The 27577-nt window shown below is 37.6% G+C and overlaps 1 protein-coding gene across 5 annotated transcripts in view; it reads left to right on the forward strand.

Annotated features, from left to right (window-relative positions):
* Positions 1-27406, forward strand: part of dennd1b (DENN/MADD domain containing 1B) — a 93852-nt gene extending 66446 nt beyond the window's left edge. For 4 of the 5 annotated variants that reach the window (XM_081385274.1, XM_081385276.1, XM_081385277.1 and 1 more), the window contains 10 exons: positions 1052-1177; positions 4976-5077; positions 8595-8685; positions 9287-9327; positions 10252-10290; positions 11641-11697; positions 13559-13645; positions 21187-21260; positions 21407-21626; positions 22157-27406. In XM_081385274.1, the coding sequence (XP_081241400.1) occupies positions 1052-1177; positions 4976-5077; positions 8595-8685; positions 9287-9327; positions 10252-10290; positions 11641-11697; positions 13559-13645; positions 21187-21260; positions 21407-21626; positions 22157-22756 (1437 nt within the window). In that variant the 3' untranslated portion in view covers positions 22757-27406. The remainder of the gene's footprint in view (positions 1-1051; positions 1178-4975; positions 5078-8594; positions 8686-9286; positions 9328-10251; positions 10291-11640; positions 11698-13558; positions 13646-21186; positions 21261-21406; positions 21627-22156) is intronic. The other variant, XM_081385275.1, reaches the window with a different exon arrangement.
* The last annotated feature ends 171 nt before the right edge of the window (positions 27407-27577 follow it).

A 27577-nucleotide genomic window follows, 5' to 3' on the forward strand; every position in this document is an offset into this window, starting at 1 on the left:
GGATCCAACTCCTCCCCCTGGATTTCGTGTTCTGCAGTGAGGACCATCTCAAATTTACACTGAAAAATTTGAGTTACTTTTTCAAATAAGTAACGCGAGTTACTTTGTCGTCCAGTTTTTTGACTGACACCGGTCCTGACACATTGAGAGAAATGGGGAGTAAGTGCAGAGATGGTGTGTGTGTGTGTGTGTGTGAACATAATGCTTATTGTAGTTCTAAACTAAATGTAAACAAGCATTTATTAATCTCACTTACACAAAACACACAAAAATATTACAGAAACATATTTCTCAGAATATTATGCAAACCTGCAGTAATTAAATGTTAAAAACAAATATACTTTGTGTATTTAATCTCACTTTATTAACCAATGTCTTTGCTGCTGACCTTCAATAATCCAATTCAACCATACCAATAAGCAAAAATGTTTAGTTAAACATCATATTTGTTTTAATCTTATTTTTTATTTTATTTTATTTTTTTGCTAATGTAAGAGTATTTAACTTACTTCTCCTGCGTCCTCTAATTCTGCAATCCAGAATGGCATGAATATGCATTTCCTTCAGCTGGAGGCTTATTTATTTCACTTAAATCACATTTTCTTCCACCTTTAAAATATTTTTAAGCCCCGAAAAAATAAAAGAACACATTTCATTCAAAAGTTGATTTTCATCACTATCAGACTGGATTCAACAAGGAACTAAAAGCAGACCAGTAGCAGATAATTGTAAATCATATAATGAAAGTATATGTATGTCGAGAGAATTTAGGAAGTAGCTAGTAAGAAAGAGAAGGGCAAGAGAGACCAAGATTCTCTGCCAAAGTCATTTTGCTCTCTGGCCCCACCCCTGCACACGGCACCATTGCTTCAATTAACAGAGCAGCAGGTGCTCTTGAGAGATAGAAGGCTTTTCTTGATTTCTTTCTTTGGTTTTTAGGGTGGGGGGTGACCTGTAAATGTGACACTTCACACTCTGAATGGGTTTGCCTGTTCCTCCACCTATTTCAGAGGTGTTAATTTAACTCTCTCCCTCTCTTTCCCTCTTTTAGGTCTCCAGTTTGAAGAGTAAGCTGAAAAAGCAGTCGACCGCTACAGGCAGCGGGGTGGCTCGGGCCTTTCTGCATGCTCAGGCTGCGTTGTTTGGCTCCTATCGGGACGCCCTGAGATATAAACCTGTAAGACTACCACTCTTCTCTTCAAGCTCTGCACGGAATATCACCTTATCATCACTTTATCAACACCAATGTACCATCTTGATACATAATTTAATTATTTTATTAGTATGCGTTTATAAATATTTATGCATTTTTATTTGTGCTTATGTCAGTGACTAAGATCACATTTCAAAATCATTTTAATCATTATTACATTTTTATATGTAAGTTTTAATGACTCTAAAAATGTCATATGGGTTTATCATCAACTTTTTATTTTAAAATATAAACAAGTTTTAATGACTCTAAAAATGTCGTGGGTTTATCAACTTTTTATTTTAAAATATATATTTCTTTTTACCAGAGGTTTTTTTTTTTTTTTTTCTGTAGACTTTAAGAATGTTTCAGTTAAACCTAAGAAGTGGCCTATTTTTATTTTTTCAGTCAAAGCCATTTCAAGAGAAAGAAAGGCTGAAAGAAAGGGGAAAACAGGTGCAGGGAAAGGTGGGCCTGTCTGCATAGCTGAAATGTCAGATGTTAAAAAGCCTGGACTGTCTCTTTGAAGTCTCAGGGCCTTCGTGGTCTTCTCAGACCCTCTAAACTCCTGAAATGTGCCTCCCGGTTACGTGAGTGGTGTTGAGGAAAACAAAGTGTGCTCTCTGTTTGTCAAATGTGGCCATCTTTGTTGGCAAGGCAGAGAGTAATTGGTTTGTGTAGACCCACAGAGCGAAGATACATTATTGATGTTTTAGCAGTTGTGCACAAACTGTCTTTTCGCCGCTAGAAAAAAATACACATATGCTCGAAGTCAAGTCTGTGAAACTCTTAGCCTTCAAAGCGCTGCCTCAATTGAGCACATTGTCTGCAAATCTACATGGAATTACCACTGTTTTCATGCTTTCTTTTTTTAAATAGAAGGCCCTCAGTCACACCACTTTCATTTGCTTCGCTTTTGGTTTAAAACACAAGCTCAAATATGGGTCGCTCTTTTTGACAGTCGGCCCCATCTCATTAAGAGTCTGAGAAGTCGAACGATTGAAAATCAGCCTTTGTGCTGCTTTATTTTGATTAATATTTCACTTTGTTATTACAGAGACAAAACACCCTTATGTCTTTGAAATGACAGCGTTGCAGAGCTATTTAGTTGAAAACATTGCATTAGTTGCAATATTTTACTATAAAATCAGTAATTTTATGCATCATTTCAGAGCATTCCTTCTTGAAGAAAGCCTACATGTATCTGAAATGTGATAGTGGTATTTGATTTTACACATCCAGTATTTCACCAGGATTACTGTCATGTTCTGCGATAATGGCTTACAGTATATTCTGTGTGCTGCATTTCTAAAGAGTTTCCTCCATTTGCAACGAATCATCTGTGTGAAGTTCCGCTCTGCTTTATGGAGCCCATATGCTTTCCCTTCAGCGCCTTAACATAGCGCCGACATCTAACTGAGCTGTAAATGAAACAATGCAGGGAATCATAATTAGCTCCCATGCAAGAGTCGGCAATCATGGACTTATATAGGTCACCGTAGTGTGATACCTCATGGGTCTCTTTTGTTATTGACCCCCGAGCACCAAGAACGATGGTAACAAATGCGCAGATCAGACAGGTTTTAAGCCACGCCGCTTAGCTGTTGTGAAAATGAATTATACAAATTTATAACTGGATTATAATTAAAGACCAAAAAAGAAAGGTTGCTTGAAATGCTAGCCTTTCTTGCTATTGAGCCTTGTTCGTGAAACTCGAGCAGAATGAATTTTTCTGAAAATTGTTCGTAAAACCATTCTTAAATAGTTGCGTACTATTCAGTGGGACAATGCAATACAATTTGCTTAGGAATAGTTTACTATGTATAAATATTTGCATTCAATGTCATTTGTATAAAGAATAGTTTTACAAACAGTTAACAGATAAAAAAAAAAACGAATTTCTGTGAAAATTGAAAAACTTCTAGTATAAATAATCTCATTCAGTGCGTCAATGTAGAGTGGCCGAGAGAGCTCACCGCACTGCAACTGAAGAAAACACACTGTAAATAGACAAAACACCAGGAAATTTAGAAAACATTTTCATAAATTTGACAACACATGTGCTGCAAATACACACAATGCAACCAAATACAGAAACGTGCTGCAAATACTCACAATGCAACCAAATACAGAAACGTGCTGCAAATACTCACAATGCAACCAAATACAGAAACGTGCTGCAAATACTCACAATTCAACCAAATACAGAAACGCGTTGCAAATACTCACAACTCAGCCAAATACACACAATGCAACCAAATACAGAAACGCACAGCAAATACTCACAACACAACTAAATACAGAAACGTGCTGCAAATACACACAATTCAACCAAATACAGAAACGCGTTGCAAAAACTCACAACTCAACCAAATACAAACAATGCAACCAAATACAGAAACGCACAGCAAATACTCACAACACAACTAAATACAGAAACGTGCTGCAAATACACACAATTCAACCAAATACAGAAAGGCACAGCAAATACTCACAATGCAACCAAATTCAGAAACGCACGGCAAATACTCACAATGCAACCAAATACAGAAACGTGCTGCAAATACACACAATTCAACCAAATACAGAAATGCGTTGCAAATACTCACAACGCAAACAAATACACACAATGCAACCAAATACAGAAACGTGCTGCAAATACACACAATTCAACCAAATACAGAAATGCGTTGCAAATACTCACAACGCAAACAAATACTCAAAATGCAACCAAATACAGAAACGTGCTGCAAATACACACAATTCAACCAAATACAGAAACGCGTTGCAAATACTCACAACTCAACCAAATACACACAATGCAACCAAATACAGAAACGCACAGCAAATACTCACAACACAACTAAAACAGAAACGTGCTGCAAATACACACAATTCAACCAAATACAGAAACGCGTTGCAAATACTCACAACACAACCAAATACAGAAAGGCACAGCAAATACTCACAATGCAACCAAATTCAGAAACGCACGGCAAATACTCACAATGCAACCAAATACAGAAACGTGCTGCAAATACACACAATTCAACCAAATACAGAAATGCGTTGCAAATACTCACAACGCAAACAAATACACACAATGCAACCAAATACAGAAACTTGTTGCAAATACACACAATGCAACCAAATACAGAAAGGCACTGCAAAAATTCACAACACAACCAAATACAGAAACATGCTGCAAATACTCACAACACAACTAAATACAGAAATGTGCCGCAAACACACACAATGCAACCAAATATAGAAATGTGCTGAAAATACTCACAACTCAACCAAATACAGAAACGCGTTGTTAAACACAGCACGTGTTGTCAAAGTGATGAAGATGTTTTCTTAATTTGCTGGTGTTTTTTCTATTTGCATGTATTTTCTACAGTTGCGTTGCGTTGAGCTCTCTCGGCCACCATAACAATGCAATACAATTTGTGTCGGGATGGTTTTACGAACGATTTGCATAGAAAAATGTTGTTTTCAACCCTATAAGCCCAAAAACAATTTCAAATCTTTTTTTCTAATTCACACATACGGGCAAAGTGTATCCTCTCAACAAGCCTTAGATCTCTTCTGGCAACTTTTTTTTGTATTCTGTTCATGTGACATGATGTAATTGATTGCAACGGGTGATGATGATAAACAAGTGAGCGCAGTCAAACAAAACATCTGTCTGTGAGACTCGGATGAAGCAGCACAGTTAGCAGGCGTTTTAGCCAATAGCGGACTGTCTATAGTCATTAAATCTGGCTTTCTTGTCCCCAGGGAGAGCCAATCACCTTCTGCGAGAAGAGCTTCGTGGCACACCGCTCCAGCACCATGAGAAGTTTCCTTGCGATGGCCGTGAACCTGCAACTCTTCAAGCAGGTAAAGTGGAAACGATGGAGGAGATTTTCACAGTTTTAAGCCTCAACCATAAATTACTTAAAAAACACATTTGTAGTGTTCCTGATTTGTTCATTTAGTTGACAAGTTTATGATATTATATAGATAATCATTCAACATATTGCACAATAACTCCAAGAGGATTACTGTCTTGCTTACACTTGAACCATCGCTCCCTCCAACTCTATTTATAGCCATGATATCGAGCCTCTTTCCTTCCCCCTCCGCTAAAGTCTTAATTTATACCCGGAACGAGCAGTTGCGCATTTAATCACATCTCCGTCTTGACGCGCCATCCACATAACGTTCCCTCCAAAAACCCAGATAGTGACCAGCAGTTCAAAGACATCTCCACCTCCCGCCCATGCAGTAGCTCCGGGAGAGGCCTTATCTCCAACTTGGCCGTACTGCAAAAGGCCAGCACCGCAGTGCCCCGTTCTGACCATGAACCACATCCGCTTGGAGGCTGGCCCTGCCTAGAAACGAGTAGAGGCTGGCTGCCAAGAGATTGCGGGGGTAGTCTGTCAACGGCGACCTGCTTTCTGTATCCTAACCCCCCCCCTCCACGGCTTCCAGCGCCTGATGCTAACTCACGATCACCCTGCCAACGAGAGAAAGCTCGCAGCGCTCTGGCATCTCCCCATCTCCCTGTCTGCACAGGTCCGGTTAACTGGTTCTTCCTCCAGACTCTCATCACTACCCCCTTGACACCTTCAGATGCAGCGTTTTTTTTTTTAATGCGGCGTAGTTGCATTCAGCAAATTTAGTTGCTTGGAAACGTTTTTCTAGCTAGTGATTATGCCTTTTGTTCATGTCATAATTAAATGTGAAGATCACAAATCTATTATATTCTAGTTTTCAATGCATTTACCCTTAACATGGCGTTTTGCAACATTTGTGCACCGTTAATATAGCATAATGAAATAAAGAAATTTAGAAAACAAATGTCACCAACTCCATCAAGTGTTTGTTCCTAGATACTAGTGCTGGAGATTTCTAGATTTCAATCGATTCTTATTTTGAAGAACTTAAATCCCAAGAATCAATCTTTTAGTCTATGAACTTCACTAAATATTAATTTTAGCGCACCTGCTATCCAATAAATCACAACAAGCTTTGTTACTTTTGACAAACAATAAATATCTTTAATGTGCCGTGACGGATCACTGTAGCCACTTCAGTTCAAACGTGCATGAACCGATCATCTCTTCCTCTTTACTACTAGTTAAAGCATGACATAAACATTAATGAACATCAGAAGGTATGTTAAAAGATATGATACAACTTAATGAAATGTTAATGCTCAATCAGTGTTTCATCCGCGGAAAGACACAAAAAATAACAGCTTGTAAAAAATGTCACGTAACATTTACCTCAGAAAAGCCATTTAATGTCCAAAACCTCTTTAGTCAGCTAGAAAAAAGGAACTCTATAGAGAAGCTTTGTGCTGAATATATATGCACTATTACTGTTACATATCTATTACATGTTTTGCTTAACCTGTTCTTCAATTCAATTCAATTCACATTTATTTGTATAGCGCTTTTCACAATACATATTGTTTCAAAGCAGCTTTACAGAAAATGCATGTCTAAATTACAATTTAGAGTGATCTGTTATCAGAGGTGACTGTGTCCGTTATATATTTCACAAGTTATATATATCCATCATAAAAACATGTTTTTATGCCACCATATCTCAAAACTGAATTGAAGTAGAAACATAATTATATATCATTAAAAAGTCATTGACAATTTTGTTATAAAAAACTATTTAAATGTTTGTATACAAATAAGTTGTTAATTTTAACCATTGCTATTACAGTAATGTACCAGTTGACAGGGTTCCCTGTGTAGTTTATATCATTAGTTGAGAGTGACTTTTTTCACTTGAGAAAAATTGGCATGTACTGTAGCTGATATGTATTCAAAATGTATTGATATCGAATCACACGCTTGTAAATTGAAATCCAATCAAATCATGAAATTTGTTTCAATACCCAGCTCTATTAGATACCAGCCTTTAAATATCTACTAAATAAGCAGATAGGTAGGAGCAGTGTCCAATTAATGGGGCGAGAGTGTGTCTGTAACACGATACTGAAGGATGAGGGTTTTGGATAGGTGTAAATTTGACCTGATCACATGCTCTAATTGGGTGTCTGAGGCTGAACCCTGTGGTCCAATCACTCATTAAAGAGATTGTAATGAAGTTACCCTGTAGCAGAGTCCAATGAAAGGTGCTGACCCCTAGAGATGTCCTCACCCTGTTACTGGGACACCTGAGACCTGTTCTGGCCCACTGTTACTCCAGTGGTCCCATTAAAAAATAATGTTTTCTTCTTGGCGGTTCAAAGCACTTGTGCATAAATCAAGAAGCACATCCGATTTATTAGTGGTGCATCACTATTGATCTACTTAGGCTTACAACAATAAACAACTTCAAGGTAACATTGGCTGAAAAGATATGGAAAAAAAACTTTAACTTCATACACAAATATATTTATACATTTCTAAAACAGTATATATGCAAGCATGCAAGCATTTAAAGAATATTTTATATGCGTTATATGAAATAAAATATACCATGTGATAATGTATACATTTAAACATAAAATGATGCATAAATACAAGCATTTGTCTAGTACCTTTTATAAGATGTTATTAATTAATCCTATAAGAATGCAAAAATTGTCAGATTAATAACTTTAATAAGTTGGAAGACTAAATAAACTTCCATAAACTTGAGAACATTTATATATTCCTTAATGTCTTAGCTTTGTTTGTTTTTTTGAGTTTATAGACCATTAAATAAAAATAAATATGAACAGAAATTCAAATTGTATATAAAATTATAGTTTACACAAGAACCCATATTTTGCATACGTTATTTTTCCGGTAAAATTATTGACTGTACTATATATCATACTTTAATATCTTTACATATGTTTTATCTGTATTCCTTTACATAACATCTTTATTATTTATCTGTATTATATTTAGTTTCGGGAGTTTGTTTTATATATTTAAAATACATAAGTTTCCACATCCTTCCAAAACAATCTTTAAATCTTTCCAAGACATTGACATAAAAACAAAAACCTAGACTGAAGTTTGACTAATTTGATCTGATGTTATATATTCAGAAAATATTTTTAATATCTAATTATCTATTATTTTTTCTTTTTTTTTGGTTCATTATACTTCTATAAATATTTTCAAATCATGTTTATTTTCATACTTCTGAAAATTTCATAGGCCTAGTTTTAATGGGCATATTTATTAGATCCCTTTTATGTCCTCTACGTGACAAGAGAGGAAATTAAACTTCCCAAAAGGCATTGCTCACACAACATTCTCCTCTGCCATGTTAATCCATCACCTGATGTAAATTACACACAGTGACCACGTCTGGAGCAGTCTAGATGGAATTGTTTTGGTGTTGTTCTCCATCCCCCTTCTTCCTTAATAACCTGTGATACTTTAATTTATGGCGGCAGTTCATTGAAGGCAGACTGGCCAAATTAAACGCAGGAAGGGGCTTTACAGACGTCTATGAAGAGGAGATCACAGAGGGGGGCTTCTGTAGAAGTGAGTGCCACCTCTCCATCTTTCAATGAGTGAAAACAGCTCGCACACACTCGCACTACTTTTACCCTTGGGAAACAGTAGCTACAATAACATTAGGCATTTTGAAATGTAATATTTAAAGGAGCTCTTCCAAAATGACATTTCTGTCATTATTTACTGACTTTGGAATACAAAATCAGAAATATTGAAGAAGGTTCATGCTGCTCTTTTCCATACAAATAAAACAGAAGTGACCAGTTGTTAAAGCACAATGAAAATAAAATAAATAAAAACCCTCTATAAAAGACATGCAGGTTTGGAATGAAACAAGGTTGAGTTTTCTTTTTTGTTTAAAAGTTGTCAAATTCCTTCTAAACCTGTTTTATTATCAAAATGGAAAACAGTTGTGCTGCTCAATAATTTTGTAGAAACTGATTTTTTTTTTTTTACATTTATTGGAAATAGGAAGCATTTGTAGCATTATGAATGCCTTTACTGTCACTTTTGATCAATTAAATGCATTCTTGATGAATAAAATGACTAATTTCTTCTAATATTTTTTGATAAATAATATTTTGTTCTAAATGTATTATTAACACTCTCATGCGGTTCTGTTTCTTAGGTAATTCAAGGTCTTATCAACAGTGGATTCACACCAAGGTGGTAAGCAGCAGGCAATTATTATTTTTTCTGCTCATAATGTTAATGTTAATTTCGGTTGAATAATTAAGCCCAAAGCAGCTGAGCGCCTTTATTATTTCCCGTCGGTTATGAGGTGATGAAACATATCCAGTTGAGCGAATCGCATGAAAGTGGAGATGCGATGCCAGGGAAGATGGTGAAAACTGTGGCGTGGGACAGTTAAGATGTTGAGACAGGCTTGATATGATGTGACAGCCAGTCATCGGAGATGACACGAGACTTCTGGCAGGAAACACAGCCATTACTCGATAGATTGAACAAAAGAAAAGGACTCTTTTCTTCTCTCCTTCCCTCTGCTGTCTTCCTCTCACCTCTCTCTGCGCTGTCTCTCGCGCCTGTTTTCTTTTTGACTGTCTCTTTGCATCCCCCCCCCCTCTATCCGTCAGCCGGAGCCGAATTAGTTCTCTGGAGTGCCTTTTTCAAAAGGTTTTGTGTAAAGTTCACCTCTTCTGACTGACACAAATCCATAAGAAAAGGGCCGCAGCGCCATCATGTCGGTCAAGGCTTTGGGATGTAAACTCGGCAGCATCCCGCGCATTAGCGTGTTAGCCTGGCAGCATTCATCTGGTAAAGACCGATGTTACCCGGGAAGAGAGATAAATTCCGACAAGAACATACCTTTCAATAAGAGCTTCCTAGAGCGTCACTCTCTCTGGTTTCACACTTGTGTAGGGAACAGAACTGGTTAATTGTTTGTTTTAATGGCATAGTTGTTTCTTATTGCTTTGGGGCAAAACAAAGGTTTTGACAGGAGGAACAAGGTGTTTATTTGATTTGTGATGTGTGAGTAAAAGTGTGTATATTTTATGTGAGATGTATTCAGCAAAAATCTTACGAAAAATTCTGGCACGTTCTCTGAAAATGCGTACGTTCTCTTCTCCATAGCGGCAAAGGGCAAAACCAGTCGTGAAAAACCTTCAGATGGTAAGATCACACAAGAAAAGCCATTCTTAGCTTAGATTTATGAAAACAATATTTGCTATTAGCAGATGTGGGATTACACTATGGTGATTCATATTGCAAGAAACAATGGCCATGTTTACACGCACAAGAATTTTGATATTAAAGGGATAATTCACCCAAAAAATTCAAAAAGAAGATATTTTAAAGAATGTTGGTTGACGATAGCCATTGACTTCTATAGTTAGAAAAAAAATACTATGGAAGTCAATGGCTACCGTCAACTGTCTGGTTACCAACGTTACCAATATCTTCTTTTGTGTTCAACAGAACAAAGAAACTCATACAGGTTTGAACAACTTGAGGGTGAGTGACAGGCTCACCAAAAAATTCTTTCATCATTTGTTCACCCTCAGGTCGCTCCAAACTTATATGACTTTCTTCTGTTGAACACTAGAGAGATTTTGTTATATATTATAACATGTATTGTGATGTATGTGATAGCCAGTAGTGACCAATGTTGTTTGGTTCCCAATTTTCTTCAAAATATCTTCTTTTTTGTTCCATTGTGTTTATGTAAATGCTTTTCAACCTGAAAAATCTGTATTTTAGTTACTAGAAATTTGAGTCTGACATCTGTAATGTGCTTGTATAAAGAATTTTGCGTCTACATTTTGGCAACCAATATATTCCATGGTTTTTCCTCAAAATCTGTGCAGAACGTAAAAAAAAAAAAAAAAGTGGGCTTGGATTTATGGCCTGAATTTGGTAATTCACCACACTCTTGCATGCTGTTGTTAAGAACATGACAGACTTAAGTTTAATTGATTAAGTTATAGTGCAGAATTACAAACATTGCAGTGTAAAGGTGCAGTAACATTAGCATTTCCACCAGAATTTAGCAGAAATTTTGAAAGAAGAAAAAATTATTTTTCAATAGTATATTGATGAATGAAGCACAGCTCACAGAAGCAGATACTTATTGAAATGAATGGATTGCGTGTGACTCACCTTAATAATTGACAGTCATATTACTTTCTTTGTACTGTACTGTACTGTACTGATCATGAAAACATATTTTGAAAAACGTTGGAAACCAAACAACTTTGGAGCCCATTGACTTTCATTTTATGGACAAAAAAATAAAAAACACTAAGATATTTCTCAAAATATCTCATTTTATGTTCTGCAGATGAAGAAAAAATCACACGTTTGGAACAAAATGTAGTGAATAAATAATGACACCATAAAAAAAACTATCCCTTTAATATGATTCACCTCTTACTTTTTCAACCTTTCATTGTTGGTTGTAGTTAGTTTTCCACAAATTTTGTTGTTCAGCTATTGATTATAGTTTTCTCTCTCTTTTGAAAGGCCAAAGATCACGCAAAGCGGAAAATACGTGACATGAAGGGCAAGATTACACAAAAGGTGAGTTATTCAGAGTTCTCTGTTTATCAAATCTGTGCATTTTTGTGCATTCAAAAGCCTAAAAATGCTTTCTGAATAAAGCAGCTCACTGTCTCTCACCTTCACCCTCATACAGACTCATGCACACACACTATTTAAGATGGATCACGTGACTTCACCCATGGCTCGCGCTCAGGCTTGTGAAACCTGCTTAGCGCTTTGTTCGGGAGTGTACATTTCTAACAAGTGCGCCTCTGGCGATAGGCTGTCATGTCAACCCCCCTCCCTAGCATCACCTTTCATACTTTTTGCATATTTCATCAGTGAGCGAGTGATTTCTTCAAAGCTAATGTAACGAGATGTATGTTTCCATAACACTGATGTCTTTGATAAGGCAATTGTGGCGTGAACTGTCAGGCCAGGAGCTCGGAAAGGCGGCCCAGAGGAGACGAAACCTCTCACAGTTGATACGCCGGATGTTAGCTGCTGCTGTCTGCTCTGCTTCAGCTAAACCAAAACAGATTTGAACAAGACGCTTCTCAAATGAGTCAGTGTTATTGGGTGTGCGCGCGTTGGTATAAATAATCATGCGGTCTGTTGCCGTACAAGACTCAAACGGGCTTGTAGCATAACATTTCGAATAACTCACACTGGCCAAACTGGGTACATGTTAAGAAAGTGTTGTGTGCTTTCTCAGTTTCCCTCTTTCTTTTTTTTGTTTGCTTTTTGGCAGGATGCTTAAGATGAGGAAAGGTCCTTCACATTAGGGAAATTTCACTGAAAGTTCAGTGGTTCAATAAAACTCGCGTAAAATTCCCAATGCGCAAATTCCTATTGAATGGATTTCAATGCATTCAGATCAATGCATTTCAATTGCTTTTTCACCAGGATGCTGAAGAGGAGGAAAAGTCGAGTCACATTAGGGAATATTTCGATGAAATTTCGCTTGCAAAAAAGTCCCATTGTCGATAGTGTAGCAATGCATTAAGCAGAGTGTTTACACAAAAGTCAATTTTAAACCAAGCCGTGAATTTAAGTTAAATCTATTTGAACACGAGTGAAATCTGCATAGGGAACTCTCACTCCGATTGCCTAAATTCCTATTGAAATTAATAGATTTCGCTTGCAATATTTAGCAGAGCAATGGCAAATGTGACTATGTCTTTAAAAATGACTTTTCGCATCCCTGTGAAACATAAAATGAGATATTTTGAAGTACATTCAAAACTGGGTATATATTAAGAAAATATTGAGTGCTTTCTCAGTTTCCCTCAGTGTCACATTAGGGACATTTCACTGAAAGTTCATGGGTTCAATAATAAAGCAGTCAATAGTGTAGGGATGCATGAAGCACAGCTCACACAGAAGTCACTTTAAATACAAGCAGCTTTCTGTTGGTGAACGCGACGAATTTGCTCGACTAACTTGAACTCCTTCGCTCTCACACAAAATTCTCAATGCGTAAATTCCTATTTTTTAAATTTTGCAGAGCAACGCATTTCTCAGTTTCCCTCTCTTTTTTTGCTTTTTGCCAGGAATCTGAAAAGGAGGAAAAGTCAAATCACATTAGGGGATATTTCGACGAAATTTCGTCTATTGTCAATAGTGTAGCGATGCATTAAGCACAGTGTTTACACAGAAGTCATTTTTGAACCAAGCAGTGAACGCAAGTAAAATCTCGCTCCGATTCCCTAAATTCCTATTGAAATGATTAGGTTTCGCCTGCAAAATTTTGCACTGTATGCGCAAAATACTGACTGTATCTTTTTATTTTTTAAACATAAAATTAGATCTTTTTTAATTACGTTCAAAACTGGGTATATATTATGCAAGCTTTGTAAATGATTTCTGTTTCCCTCTTTTTGTTTTTGCTGCTCGGCAGGATGCGGAAGAGGAGGAAAGCCCGTACTGTGAAGGTTCTCCCACCAGCACTAAAAGCCTCTCACCCAGGAGACTACAGAGGAGAGCGGTGAGCACGTACACACTCTTTCACACACTTGCACACAGAGGGAAAAGGGGTTCACGGACAGTCCGCCTCCTGAAAGAAGCGGCCATTTGCACACCAGTAAGTCCGAACCGACGTGGGGCGGCTTGATTGACAGCTGTGGCTAAAGCGGCCGTGTGTAGTGTGTGTCTTGCGTGTGCGATTCAGTGATGTGTTGCCAAGCCCAGGCAGGGAAGCGGTGAGCCTCCCATAGACGCAGGAGGTGGCCTGGATTCATACCATTCACTGGCCTGCCTCCATTTCCAACCCAAATAGGCCGCGGTTGTTTCACAAAACCAGATTTTGGACTGGCAACAAGGCTGTAGTTTTGATGCATCACTAATTTTGTAAGGTAAAAACACTTTTCTAGTGTTTCCCCCCCCCTGGCGTCCACTTATAAAAGCACATTATCATGTTTCATGACCGTTTTCCCATCCTCTATTGGTATTTTACGTTGAACAAATGTTTTTTGCTGCTAGGTTTAGTTTTTTCCTTGGTAAAGTTTAAGGTAGCTGTAGGTTTTATTCTCCTTGCACCCTAATAGAGCTTTGATCTCCAAAAAGGTCAAATACGCATGCGCCTTACTCTGTCCCTCACGCTGACGCCCATTACCATCAGGCCATGCACCCAGGGACTCCCATAATGCTCTTGCTGCATTGATCTACACCCCCCCCCCCCTCTCTTTCTCTCTCTTTCTCTCTCTTTCTCTCTCTTTCTCTCTCTCTCTCATATATATATATACTGTAAATACTGTGTGTGTGTGTACATACATACATACATACATACATACATACATACATGCATACATACATACATACATACATACATATATATAAATAAATATATACAATTTTGGGGAAGAAGTCTCTTCTGATCACCAAACCTGGATTTATTTGATCTAAAAAACAGAAATATTGAGAAATATTATTGCAATTTAGAATCGAAATTAAATAATTTATATTTTAATATATTTTAAAATGTAATTTATTCCTGTGATTGAAAAGCTGAATTTTCAGCTTCAATGATTGGGCAACATTTATATATATATATATATATATATATATATATATATATATATATATATATATATATAATACATTTAAAAAAAAAAACTTACTGACCCCAAACTTTTGCACTTTATTTATTTATTTATTTATTTATTTAGTAATTTAGTTAGTTCTTTTCAGAGAGTAAATGAAAGAGCTGTGTACACGTGTCCAGCATTGACTTCTTCATGACTGCACTCACTTTTCATAGATTTTTGTAAATAAAAATTGCATGTACACGCTAGTTATAAATTTGTCTATTCAGACACACTCATCAGCATGAAAGTGTCCTTTGCTCTGTTATTCACTCTCTCTATTGAGGCTTTAACAACTGTAGCTCAGCAACACGAATGTTGATCAAAAATTCAGAGCTGAATGGTGCAAGTGTGGATTAGCTGTAAAAAAGATCTCACTTCCGGCATGAACAGCCAGCCCTTGTTGCCCTTACATGCTCACACCTCCGCGTCCCGTGTCAGAAGGGCATTGGACAAAAGCCACGGCTGGCCTGATCCCTTCCCGCCTGCATGCCATCGTGACCGGTGACTTTCCATCCAGCCCTTAATTAGCACAGCTATTAGTTGCATCCTTGTCGTTGGGGAGAGGTGGGGAGAAAGGAATAGGCGGCGTGAAAAGGTGTGGAGACAGAGGTCCTCCAATTAGGGCTTTTCTTAAGGTGGCGGACCGACTCCCTCCACTCGCCCGTCCCCGAGGAACCCTCTATCAGAGCTCTCAGATTCATCACATACAGTACATACGCATGTTCTCCTGCTCGTGCACCAGAGCCACAAAGACCCTCTACGCGATCAATGAGCAAATCAATCCGCTGCGCCGCTCAGTCATCGTTACCGTCTAACAGAGAACAAAAGAGCACAGGGTGACGGGGGTCTGAGCGGCAGGCCAACACGCTCTATTCTTCAATGCACTTCTGCTGGTGTTCATTAAAACAGGAGAAATGCTGCAGTGTAATGAGAGACCTGCAATATCTGATCAACCGTGGCAGTGTCCAACAGTCTAAGACCACTAGTAGAAATGCTTCTATTTTGCATTTTTTTTTATATAATAAAATTTTCTAATCTAATATAATAAAATGTCCTTGTTACTCGTTACATGTAATTTCTATAGTAATTACTATAAATTATGCATAGTTACATGCAACTAACCTTAACCACACCCTAATCCTAATCCTATAGTAAGTACATGTAGTTAATTAATATTACTCAGTACTTAAATGTATAATTACATTGTAACACATACAGCCTAAAATAAAGGGTTACACTTTATTTTAAGGTGTCATTGTTACAGTGCAATTATATATTTAAGTACTGAGTAATATTAATTAACTACATGTACTTAATATAAGATTAGGGTTTGGTTTAGGGTTAGTTGCATGTAATTTATAGTTATTACTACAGTAACTACATGTAACGTGTAACAAGGCCACTAAAATAAAGTGTTACCAAGTGTAACCAAAACATTTCCAGTATACATTCAGTTATCTGTGGAATAAATTTGTATGATTTTTTAATTTTATTTATGTATTTAAGTGTCTCATTTTTTAGGAGCCGAAATAAACAGGGTGGTTAGGAACCCGATGCAAAGCTGACTTTACATTATAAATAAATAAATGGATATGAAATATTGATTTAGGTTGGATTAATTTTATCATGTGGGAAGAAAGAGAGCGAGTTACACGAGAGACATGAAATCAGCTCAGCTTTATGGGAAAACAAAAACAGTTTAGTGGTAGACTGTAGAATGCACAATCAACCAATCAGAATCTAATATGTAGGTATATATTTCTTTTGATGAAGGATTATGAACGTAAACAAATATAAATTTAATAATTGAACAACAATAGTCTTTGTAATTATACTAGTTGAACATAAATTGAAACATAAACATAATGTATTAATACTAAAGCAAAAATAATGAATTAAAATGTGATAAAAATAAAAACTAATATACTAATATAACTAAAAATAACTATATATAACTGTATGTATATATATATATATATATATATATATATGTATGTGTGTGTGTATATATATATGTATGTATGTGTATATATATAAATAAAATCTTATTATTATAAAATGTCAAATGCCATTATTTTATAATTAATTACAAAGAGCTATAAATAAACACCCAAATGCACAAAATATATATAAAATAACAATAAGCTATAAATAAACAAGCAAATACACAATTTATATATAATTTATATATATATATAGTATGTTTTTTGTTTGTTATATTGCTATTTTGATTCTTTTTGTGTTGTAAGTCCAGTGGAGTTTCACAAATGTTACAAGAACACTTGCTGCACTCAGAGAAAAGTTGAGCTGTGTTTTGTGACTCTGGCTCACTGCGCCGAATCCATGTGGCGTACAGTATAAGGGGCTGGTTTTCAGGTCGAGCCTGAGGGCCTGTGAAAGCCAGACTGGGTGTCAGTAGCAGGGCCTGGGGCAGAGTGGAGCTGATCTCTATCTCCTGCTTATTCCTGCCGACTGAAGCTATGGGTGTGTGTGTGTGTATGTGTGTGTTGCGGCTGCCTCCTCTGAGTGGCACACAGCCTCTGGGGAATGACTCCACACACACACGCTCTCTGGATGAAGCCGGCAGATGGATCCCCTATAGCCGTGGCCAGTTCAGCAGCGCTGCATATTAAAGAGTCCAAAAAGCTCTGTTCACGTTGTGTATAATTCATACACACTTCCTGCTCCGGCTTGTGGGCTTCCACCTTCATTTGCATACCGCCCTAAGCAGTGACCACTGTAAACACGATTGCGCTACAGCTGCGGAAGGGTTAACGGTGTAAAAACTCTTCATGTCATGAAATTATAATTAATTAATTGCATTTTTTAAAGAAATATTCCAACATTTGTGGCATAATGATGATGACTACAAAAAAAAAATGGACTAGTTTTCCTTGCTTTCCTAATAAAAAATAATAGAGGTTCAGTGAATGTGGCCATTTTTTGAGGATTTAAAAGCCGAAATGTGAAGCTTATAATCTTATAAAAGCACTTACGTTAATTCTTCTCTTGAAATTCTTCTCTTAGTTGTTACATTGTCATGGCAATGATTTAAAACTGTATGCGTTTACACTGAAAAGGTGACTTTTTTTAACACTAAAATCATGTTAACACTCATGTTGCTTATATTTTGTGGCTGTACAATAGATACGATGAGTATTTGGCCCAATTCACTTCCATTGTGTCTCACTGTAACCCAGATATTTTTTTTTTTTAAAGGAGGGAATTGTCTTTTTTTTTTTTTTTTGTGGTAATCAACATTTAATGCTGTCGGTTGAAACCAGAATATTCTTTTAATACACATTCTTGTTAATATTCTCTTTTAAAGAAAGAAAATACTTTTGTAATCTTTCATCAAAATGATCCATTATGATGCACAAGTCTCACCCTGTGTTTTTCTTATTGAATATCCTTTTCACTCAAAACATTACAGATGTACAATTCGAAATTCTTTTAAATGTATTTAAATTCAAATTCTATTTAGATTTTGCTAAACTCATCTTGTACAGTTTCATGGCTGTTTGCATGGATGGATGAATGTGAGAATGTGTGAGACAGAGCTTTGTGAAACTGTGTAGGTCTGAAGGACTGCCAGCGTCGAGATGGATTCGTTGGGTGTCAAAAAACATTGACGTACAAATGGAGAGAAAGCGCTTTTGGCCGGTGGACGTTTCTCTGCAAACGGAGAGAAGCCGCACATCTGCATGAGACGTTGATGAGACGGAGATGGCGGGGGAGAAAACCCTGTCGGCTGTAACCAAAGTGCCACCTACTGGATGCTCCCGAACGACACACACACACACACATATCCAGACTCTTTCTTGCGCTCTCCTGCTCTCTGATATTCAGAAAGTTGCTTTTAGCTGGAGCCAGTTGGAGGGAAGTTTGCCTGGGAAGGGGTCCTGGGCTTTGTTTGAAGGGGAACTGCTTGAATAGCTCAGCAGATGCTGGCTTAAGTTTTGGCTTGGAGGCGCAGGGGTTTTGTTTGCATTTTCCAGGCATATCTTCCCTTTCCATACCGTGCCAAGCGCATGAGATCAGTGCCTGGTCTGAAATAGCATATGAAATATATAATGTAAGCCTGGCTATTAAATCGACGAGACGATTGGCTGCAACGTAAAGCCCTGTTGCCGCTTCTTACAACTTGGCCACGCTAGAAGCAAAATGGGATTTTCTCTTAAAACGGCCTGCCCTGACAAGAGAGATGAAGTTTTAACGGTTTTAAAGTCTCCGTTGAAGAGCGCGATGTCTGCTCGTCGCTCCGACTGAAGACAGCCCATTTTCCGTGTGGATTTGAACAGGCAGTTTAAGGAGCAGACGTTGACCTGTGGCAGCTCAATATGTCCGTGCTGATTTAGGGGACACGTAAAAGAAGCAAATAGTCACATGTCTGCTTGTTTTCCAAATCAGCGGTTTTGGCCTGTCTCGGAACAGTGGCTCGAACGGCTTTTGTTATTTTATGCCTTTGACTTTGTTACACTTTGACTCACTTTGGAAAGAATGCAGTGACTAAAGTTTAATGCTGACTTTGTCTTTGTGTTATTTCCCAGCATCCTCTGCTGTGCCATCTCAGAGAGTAATTAGCGATTTACTCGATTACTTAGGGCTACACGATTTGGTGGGGGGATATAATACATTTTTTTAATAAACATTTGTGATTTTTTTTTTTTTTTTTTTTTTTTTTTTTAGCTTCAGTTGCTTCAGTTTTGATTAGTTTGACCCAAAATATTTACTATATATCAATATGATTTTAAAAATGATAATAATAATAACTATTATTATTGCTAAATAAAATATTAAACAAAATAAGGGACATAACTGTATTAATTACTGTAATGTTATTGTAATATTTCACTGTAAAATATAAAAAGATTATAAAAAATTAAATACAAAGAATAATAATTATGTACTTTTTATTTTTTATAATTGCTCACGGGTAAAAGAACAACATGCCACACTTCACTCTCATACATGCAGTCCATATATTATATTTAATTAAATCACAGCCTTGATTGGATAATCGCAGCAAGCCAAATCACGATTTTAGTTTTATTTAATTTAATCATGCAGCTCTACTGTTACTATTGTTTCACACCCATAACCTCGAGTATAAACTTATTTTGACCTGGCCCTAACAAGTGCAACTGCTTAGCAACATGAACTCAACTAAAAACAATCTAAACACCTTAGCAACCACAAATCTGTGTCCTAGCAAGCACCATAGTAATAAAGCGGCAAGCCAATTAGCCTAGCATTTAGCCTACATATCGTTTTTACTAAAGAATGAACTGACTGTGAAGTTTAAGGCTGACTTTGTATTATTGTTACTTCCTAGCATCCTCTGCTGTGTCATCTTGATGCGTAATTAGCTATTTTTTTAAGACTAGCATTACTATTGCTATTATTTCCCACCCATAACCCTAAGTATTAATGTCTTTTGACTTGGTTGAGAAGGTGTTTGAGATGCAGGTCTGGTGTTGCCATCCTGCAGAGGGCTTGCACTCGCCTTGTTTTAATAAACACCTCCGCTCATAGAAAGCACAAGAGAGGGGCCGCTCTCTGAACAGCACGGCCCGCTTCGCAACTCAAGGGGCTACATAACTGCAAACAGTGTTGCAGGGCAAACAAACATACACACACACACCCCGCCGACACCAAATGAATGTGACACAGTTCCGCAGGTGCATCCAGCCCCTTCACTTAAGCCAAAGTGGCTTGCCGGCCAAATTTATGGCCCTGACACAGGAATCCATTAAAGCCTTTTGGAGGATTCAAGGCCTGAACCCCCCGTAATCGCTTTCATTATAGCTGCCGGCTACTAGCGAGTGGGGCAATCAGTGCCCAACATGTGTTCCTGTTTATTCCAATGGCAAAGTGTTCGGTACACGCATCTCTTAGCTATTTTTATGGACAGGGTGGCCATTAACCCATTCGGCAGGCACGGTTACCTAAGATGGCAGGAAGCTTTCCGCTTGAGCCATTACAGCGAGACTTGACCAGTTGATCTGATCCACCCTGTCCGGTTAGCAACGTAGCGTGACGTTTTTCTCGCGCCTCGGGCTCAGTAAAAGGGCTTTGGTTTAGTAGTGTGCTTTGATAATGTGGCAAACGGCAGTTTATGGGCTACTTTAGTGAGTGGCGGCACGTTTGCGTGTGTGTGTGTGTGTGTGTACATGTCGTGGATGGCTAGTTAATGGCAAACCTTAAAGCCTGGGGCCGCAGCGTGAAGTGGTGCCCTATAATGCTTCAATTCTTTAATTTGCCAATTAAACGTGTTACACAGGTGTGTTATAAAAGGCAAGGGATTAGCAGACCGAGCACCTATGATGGGGACAGGAATTGATGTTGTCGCTCTGTAATGGGGACATGCAAAGTTTCATTCAGGAGATGTGTTGCTTTAGTAGATCATGTGGGATTTTAACATTTCAATCCTCTATTTTAGCATCAAAATCCAAAGTCGTCCCCACACATGAGCCTCTACTTTCCAGACGACAACAATGACGACACAGCCAGCAGGTAAGGGTTTAGACTCTATTACAGTGTGTTTTCCAAACCAATTATAGTGTAAACATCTTCCATTCTTCAAGGCAACACTGCCCTCTGGTGCTTTTTTTCATCCCACATGGCTTTCGAGTTAACAACCTGTGTGTGTGTGTGAGCAGAATATCCTCTGAGGACAGCGGGGAGGCGCCGTCATACAACGAGGACAGTGATGACTCTGATTTAGAGTTTAGGTCTGAAGCCAGTCAAACGGGCCAGATGAATCTGCTGGAGGAGATTCTGGACTCTCTCAGTACGTCCCACATCGAGCAAGGCCGAATGTCCGCCGCCAAGAGCCTGGACTTTTTCAGATCAATTGAAGACCTGGACTACAATCCCACGGTGAGGGATGCCTTTTATTTATTTATTTCTTTATTTTGTATTTTTAATAATTAATTATTTCAGTTATTTACATTTTTTTATTTTTTATTAATTAATGATTGGTATTTATTTATTTTTATTATTTATTTATTCATTATTTATTCCAATTAAGTGTGTTTTAAATATTTTTTAATAATTTTAAATTGTATTCTTTTTTTGTATTATTTTATTTATTCGTTTTTTTAATTATTTAATTTACATTTTTAATGTTTTTTTTTATGTATTAGTAACTTCAAATTTTATTTATCGAGATTTCAATAAAGAATGGATGGGTGGAGGGATAGAAACTTAAAATTTTCATAATTTTAAACGAGTTTATTGTTCAGAATTCAACATGAAATAACCATTGTTAACTATTGCAATATTTTGTTATTAATATTAAGGAGGTATATAGGGTCTGTTTTGATCTCATGTTGACTTTAATGCTTTTATAGACGATTGTGTGCACAAACAACTTCATGGCCTTAGTGTGTCATTTGTACTGTTTCCAGAAAAATTGCAAGTCTCCTTTGGGAAGCAGCCCTGCTCAGGCTGGTTGCGAAGTAGGAAACGGGGAACAAGGTGGATGGAATATGGGTCAAGACGACAGCGCCGTTCACGGTAAGCATCTCCCGCCTTCGCCTCGACGCCAAGCCAGCTCTTGTTCCCTACCTCTCCGTCCTATTCTTCCCAATAACCCCCCCGATGAAGAGGTCCCACTGAGGAACTCTCTCCCTGAGGTACCTTCAATTCAAATCTTGGAACCTGGTGATGCTGACAAACCCTCCAGTTCTGCTGACGCCCAGCTGAGCCCAGACAAACAGCACCCAGTAGCCCACAGCCTCTCCCGACAGAAGGTCCTTTCCAGAAAAACCCAGAGGCCCTACCAGGAACATGCCCAGCACAGGGCAACAGGCGGGCAACCTTCGGTCTTCGTTCCCTGGGAAAGGGAAAACCAGTTCCAGGAGACAGATATGGAAAAAAGAGGGCATGAGACTGAGGAGAAAGGCTTACTAGAGGAGATCGAGTCCATGTGTCGCATCAGCATGGCCATCAAAAGCAACCAGGAGCTCCCGCACATTCAAAACAACACCAGCCTGGACAAATCCTGAGAAATTGACGCAACACTCCTGTCTAACAATTCTCGTTTCGTATTTACACTGTCCTATGATGTCACACCAGCACTCTTTGCATGAATTATTTGCGAAGGTGTTTTGTTGTTAATGTGAAATATCGGTCCTCTTATTTCTCACATTCGAACCGAAACAGCATACGGTATGTTTAAGAACTGGTGGATGGAAAGGACGAAAATTTAGGTTTAAAGGGATTTATGTCGATATTCATCATCCAGTTTTATTTATTTCAGCAGATGATTTGCACTTGCGTAGTTTCAAATCACTGTTTCGATAAATCACTGTGGGTGAGGGGCGAACTTCTCTGTATATTTTACTAAATTGTGCGAAAATATTTAAATAGCGAGCGAATCTCAGCTTAATGTGATGCCTTAAACAGATTTAATTTGCTTCTACACAGTATTTCCTGACTGTGACACTGTAGCTGTTTAGCTTGCTAACTACTATCACTACCTTTTGCTTCTTAAAGAGAAATATTTATCTAGGCCAGATGGACAACTGGTTCTCAATTTGCTATATTTTTGAGGAAAAAAAAGTATTTTTTCAAAGACAATTCTCAGGTTTCTGCTTTTATCCCAGATGAGATGTTGTTATTTTAATTTCAGCTTAGACAAAAATCCCAATTACATGTTTTTAAAGGACTAATAGCCTTAAAAATGATAGTCATAGTATACTGACTTTTTTGCACAAATGCAACTTGTTACTGACAAATAAATGTATATTTCCAACCCCTTATTGATCTCTTATTCAGTACAAAGTTCAGTCCAAGGCACAAAATGTGCTCCACACAAGTACGAGAACACAAATGTAAAAGTTGTGAAATTTATAAAGTAACTTGGGTACATGTTGCTTTCTCACTGTTGCCACATGGGGTGCTGTAGCAGCTTTAGCATAAACTAGGTGCGTCCTAAAAAAAAGCGTGCTGTCTGAGTAGGTAATAAAAGTATATTTGATGAAGAACAAACATTGAAACCTTCAAGTATTTTCTATTTAATATCCAAGCCCAATCCAAATCCAGTCAGTCTACATCGGCCATATTGTCGTCATGTGACTTACGGCGTAAGTTGCACCGCTTCACTGCCATTCATAAATCTTCTTCTGTGGCCTCATGGGATAGCAAAGTGTCCATCAGATGCGCACTTCACAATCTCGCCAGAAGTAGTAGGTCATGTTTTTTCTTCTCGCTCAATGTTTTATGAATGCTTTGAATTCGGACATACTACTCGTCTCGTGTACTACTTTTTCGCCTGCTATATAGTAGGGAAGTATGCATATTCGGGAGGAGGGTGTCTTCATCTATGGCCAGTTTCTCTTTTACATGTACAACTACTACCATGGTGGTTCGCAGAGAATCTAGCTTGATATATAAATGTTAGAATACAACAGAACTGCTTACGAAATTGTACCAATTCTAGTTACGAAAAGATTTGTCTTGTTTCACTCATTTCATTCATATCGGCTGTGAACATCATCTTCACAGCTGTACTGCTACACCAAACAGGAAGTGGTCATTAGATCCAGCACTTGTTTCTTTAGTGGCTGTTGAGCAGGATGATTTAGGACACGTGCCATTCTGTCTGACACTTTAATGACTCTCCTCACCCCTCCTGCGTAATCTGCTGTGGTAAAGATGTGAGCGTAAAAGCATTCGAAGTTTTAGGACCCCTGTCTCAAATCAAGCTAGGCTTTCAACGTAGCGGTTTAGCCCTGAAACGATATATCTTTCGGCCTTTGAACAAATTGGACGTCCTGATGAACTATGCAAATCCCAATCAGAGTTATCAAGCAACTTGTATCGCCATTTTGTTTATTATGAAATCAAAATTAGAGTTTTGTGGCTATTAGTCCATATCTGTTTTTGTTCAATACCCACATGACATGCAGGACATGTAGTTGATGTAACTATCAAAACTTATGGTACGTAAATGAAAAAAAAAAAAGAATGCAAATGGAATGCAAGTAGTGTCAACTTAAAATAGCTATTCTTTTCACTTTAAAATGCTAATAGTTTTTGCTAGCTCAAAGGTATTATCCTGTAAATGGGAAGATCGCATTTGCGTGTACTATTCTTAACAGTCAGCAACTTTAGGGAACTTCTGAAAAGAAATTTACCCCAATCCTCTATTTAAATACAAGGTTGTGCCTTAACTGAGTTCATCTGCTTGAGTAGCTGCTTCCTTCTAACTCATAAATGGAATCTCATACCTGACTCTACGTAGATAGCAACTCTTTATCGGTGTGGTCACATTGGCAAGATTTTGCTGGCAAAAATTGTCTATTGTTGATATTCTTAAGGCCTGTTCACACCGGGACCGACGTTTAACGCCTCGTGACTAAACAAAGGGCGCCAATGTGAGTGTGCACACCGACGCGAAAAACGCCACGCGTAAAAGCGTCATTTTTTTAAAAAAAACGCCTCGGGTTAGTTTTTTTGGTTTGACGTGCCGCGTCAAAAACTATCCGACCAATGAGATTGGCGCTTTTGCTCACGTGTCTGGAGCTTCTGAAGTTACAGTAAAACACAACTTGGGGGCACTCAAACACAAAACGGTCTTGCCGAGCACACATACGTAACGGCGAAGAAATTATATGCCGAGTAGCGTCTAAACACTGCCGGGAAGAAATAAGACGAGGAAGATGCAAGGCAAGATGAATGTAGAGCTGCTGGTCTCGTTGGTGTCGGAACATAAAGAACTATATGACAAACGCGACAGCGACTACAAAAATCTTGATAAAAGAGAACTGTTATGGAGTGGTATTAAGCGCCATCTAATGTCAGGGAATGAATTTGCATGTTCACTCGGCTCATCGTCAGCGAAAATCGTTTGGGTGTGAACACAAAAAAACGCGTTGAAAAACGCTGGCGAATAACGCGCGCCGATATTCGTCCCAGTGTGTACGGGCCTTTAGTGATGGATTTCGCTTTTTAAAAACAATTAAAAATTCACTGAATAATGGTAAATGTGACCGCACCTTGATACACGTGATGCTGTCTAGGTAGGGAAGGCTGTCTTGTTAGGTTTTGGACAATAGCTCATATTTATCACAGGTACTTCAGTATTTTTACTTATGAATGGCTTCTAAAATATTGGTATTCAAACCAAAACCTGAAATACTTAGTAGAATGTCAGAATTTTTTTTTTATTTTTTTTTTTTGCCTAATAACCTGTTTATTTGGTATATGGTTAATGTAAGAAAGACCATCAGCCTGTTCGATACCAATCAAGCACACAGGACCTCAGCCGAAGTATCTCAGAATGGCCATGTGATCAGTTTTACATTTGCTTCCAGTGCGTATTTTTATTGTCGTTATTACTTTTTGATACTGTGTATTTGAAAAACATGTATGGTTTGGTTTACCGTTATCATCCATGTGCTCTGTATTATGATGACTTCTTGATATTTGTCTATGGTAATGACTGAAAATTCAGAATAGATAGAAGGTAATTAACCCTTTTTCTATATCTAATTTACATGTGTTTTTCTTGTTATTAAAGTAGAGAAAATAAAATGAATTATGTTATTTAGCATCATTTGAAATTTGGTCACAGTTCATGTTGCAGCATTGAAACTACCAAGTGTTTATTTTAAAGCTGAAGTGTGTAATCTTTTGGGAAACCTGTATGAGAAGCATCATTGTTTTTGCAATTTGGCTTGGTCACGATACATTTGAACCAGTTACTGTTCACCAGCTGTTTAAAATTAAACACTACTTGAAACTGGATAGTAAGCACATAAATTGAAGAACATGCTACCCAAAATCTTTTCTTCTTTCCTGTTTACATAATGCTTGTGTTATTGATGTGCATTTTCGTTGTAAAGTTCTGTAGTATTTTTTTGGTAATGCTGGGAATTCTTTTTAGATGCATGTGTACTTCTTTTAGTCAATAAAGAAATATGATGTCAACTTTTATGACCATGGTACTATGTACGTTTTTGCTTCGTAGTATTGTGACGTTCTTCATTTTCCATCTGTTTTGCTGTTGAATTCTTTTGTAAATTGAGTAATGAGCTGCTGTAGCTGAATCACTGGACTCTCCAGACTGTGCTTTTGAATGTTCCACACAACGCAATGTTTTTGTCTCACAAAAAGTCTGTACAGCTGATTTTATTCAACATAATGATAGACACACCATTCGTGCTTCATTTTCTTGAATGTTTCCTACATATGGAATGACCATGTGATCAGTTTAGTTTGTGGCGGTTGAAGTGCTTTTGAGTGAATGAAGCTGGATGGTAGAACTCTTCCGCATGCTCTCACTGCAGTTATATGATTTTCAAGTGCAAATTGGGTCAATCTGGTGTGTTGTTACAGGAACTACTGGTACCACTGTATGCACTGTGAACTGAAATAAATTATATATGCCCATACAACTCACCTGGGTAGATTCACTCTTCATTTGACCACTGTTGTGATGTTTCTGACTGTGACTTTTGGATTTAAATAAGTGATTCTAAAGGTATATTGGGAAAGGAAAACCACTAAATCAGATCATTTTTAAAATACATAAATCATAAAGTCCATGTTTAAGTTATATGCTATCAATTTATAAAATGTTGATGTTGGTTAAAATCAGATTTACTTGACAAATTACAATTTTTATTACACAGCTTAAGTTATAACATTTGCAAGACAAAAAAAAAAAATCCTGAGACTTTTGCATACACCCAAGAAAAGAAAATGTCTACGCATGCGCACAGTAAAATATATACATAAATCGGAAAAAGCAATGTGACTGCTTGAGATATTGCACGAGCAAGTTTTCCGTGCATGCCCAAAAATGACTCACGTAGAAGTCT

This window comes from Scardinius erythrophthalmus, assembly GCF_964197995.2.
Source record: "Scardinius erythrophthalmus genome assembly, chromosome: 14".
NCBI lineage: Eukaryota > Metazoa > Chordata > Actinopteri > Cypriniformes > Leuciscidae > Scardinius > Scardinius erythrophthalmus.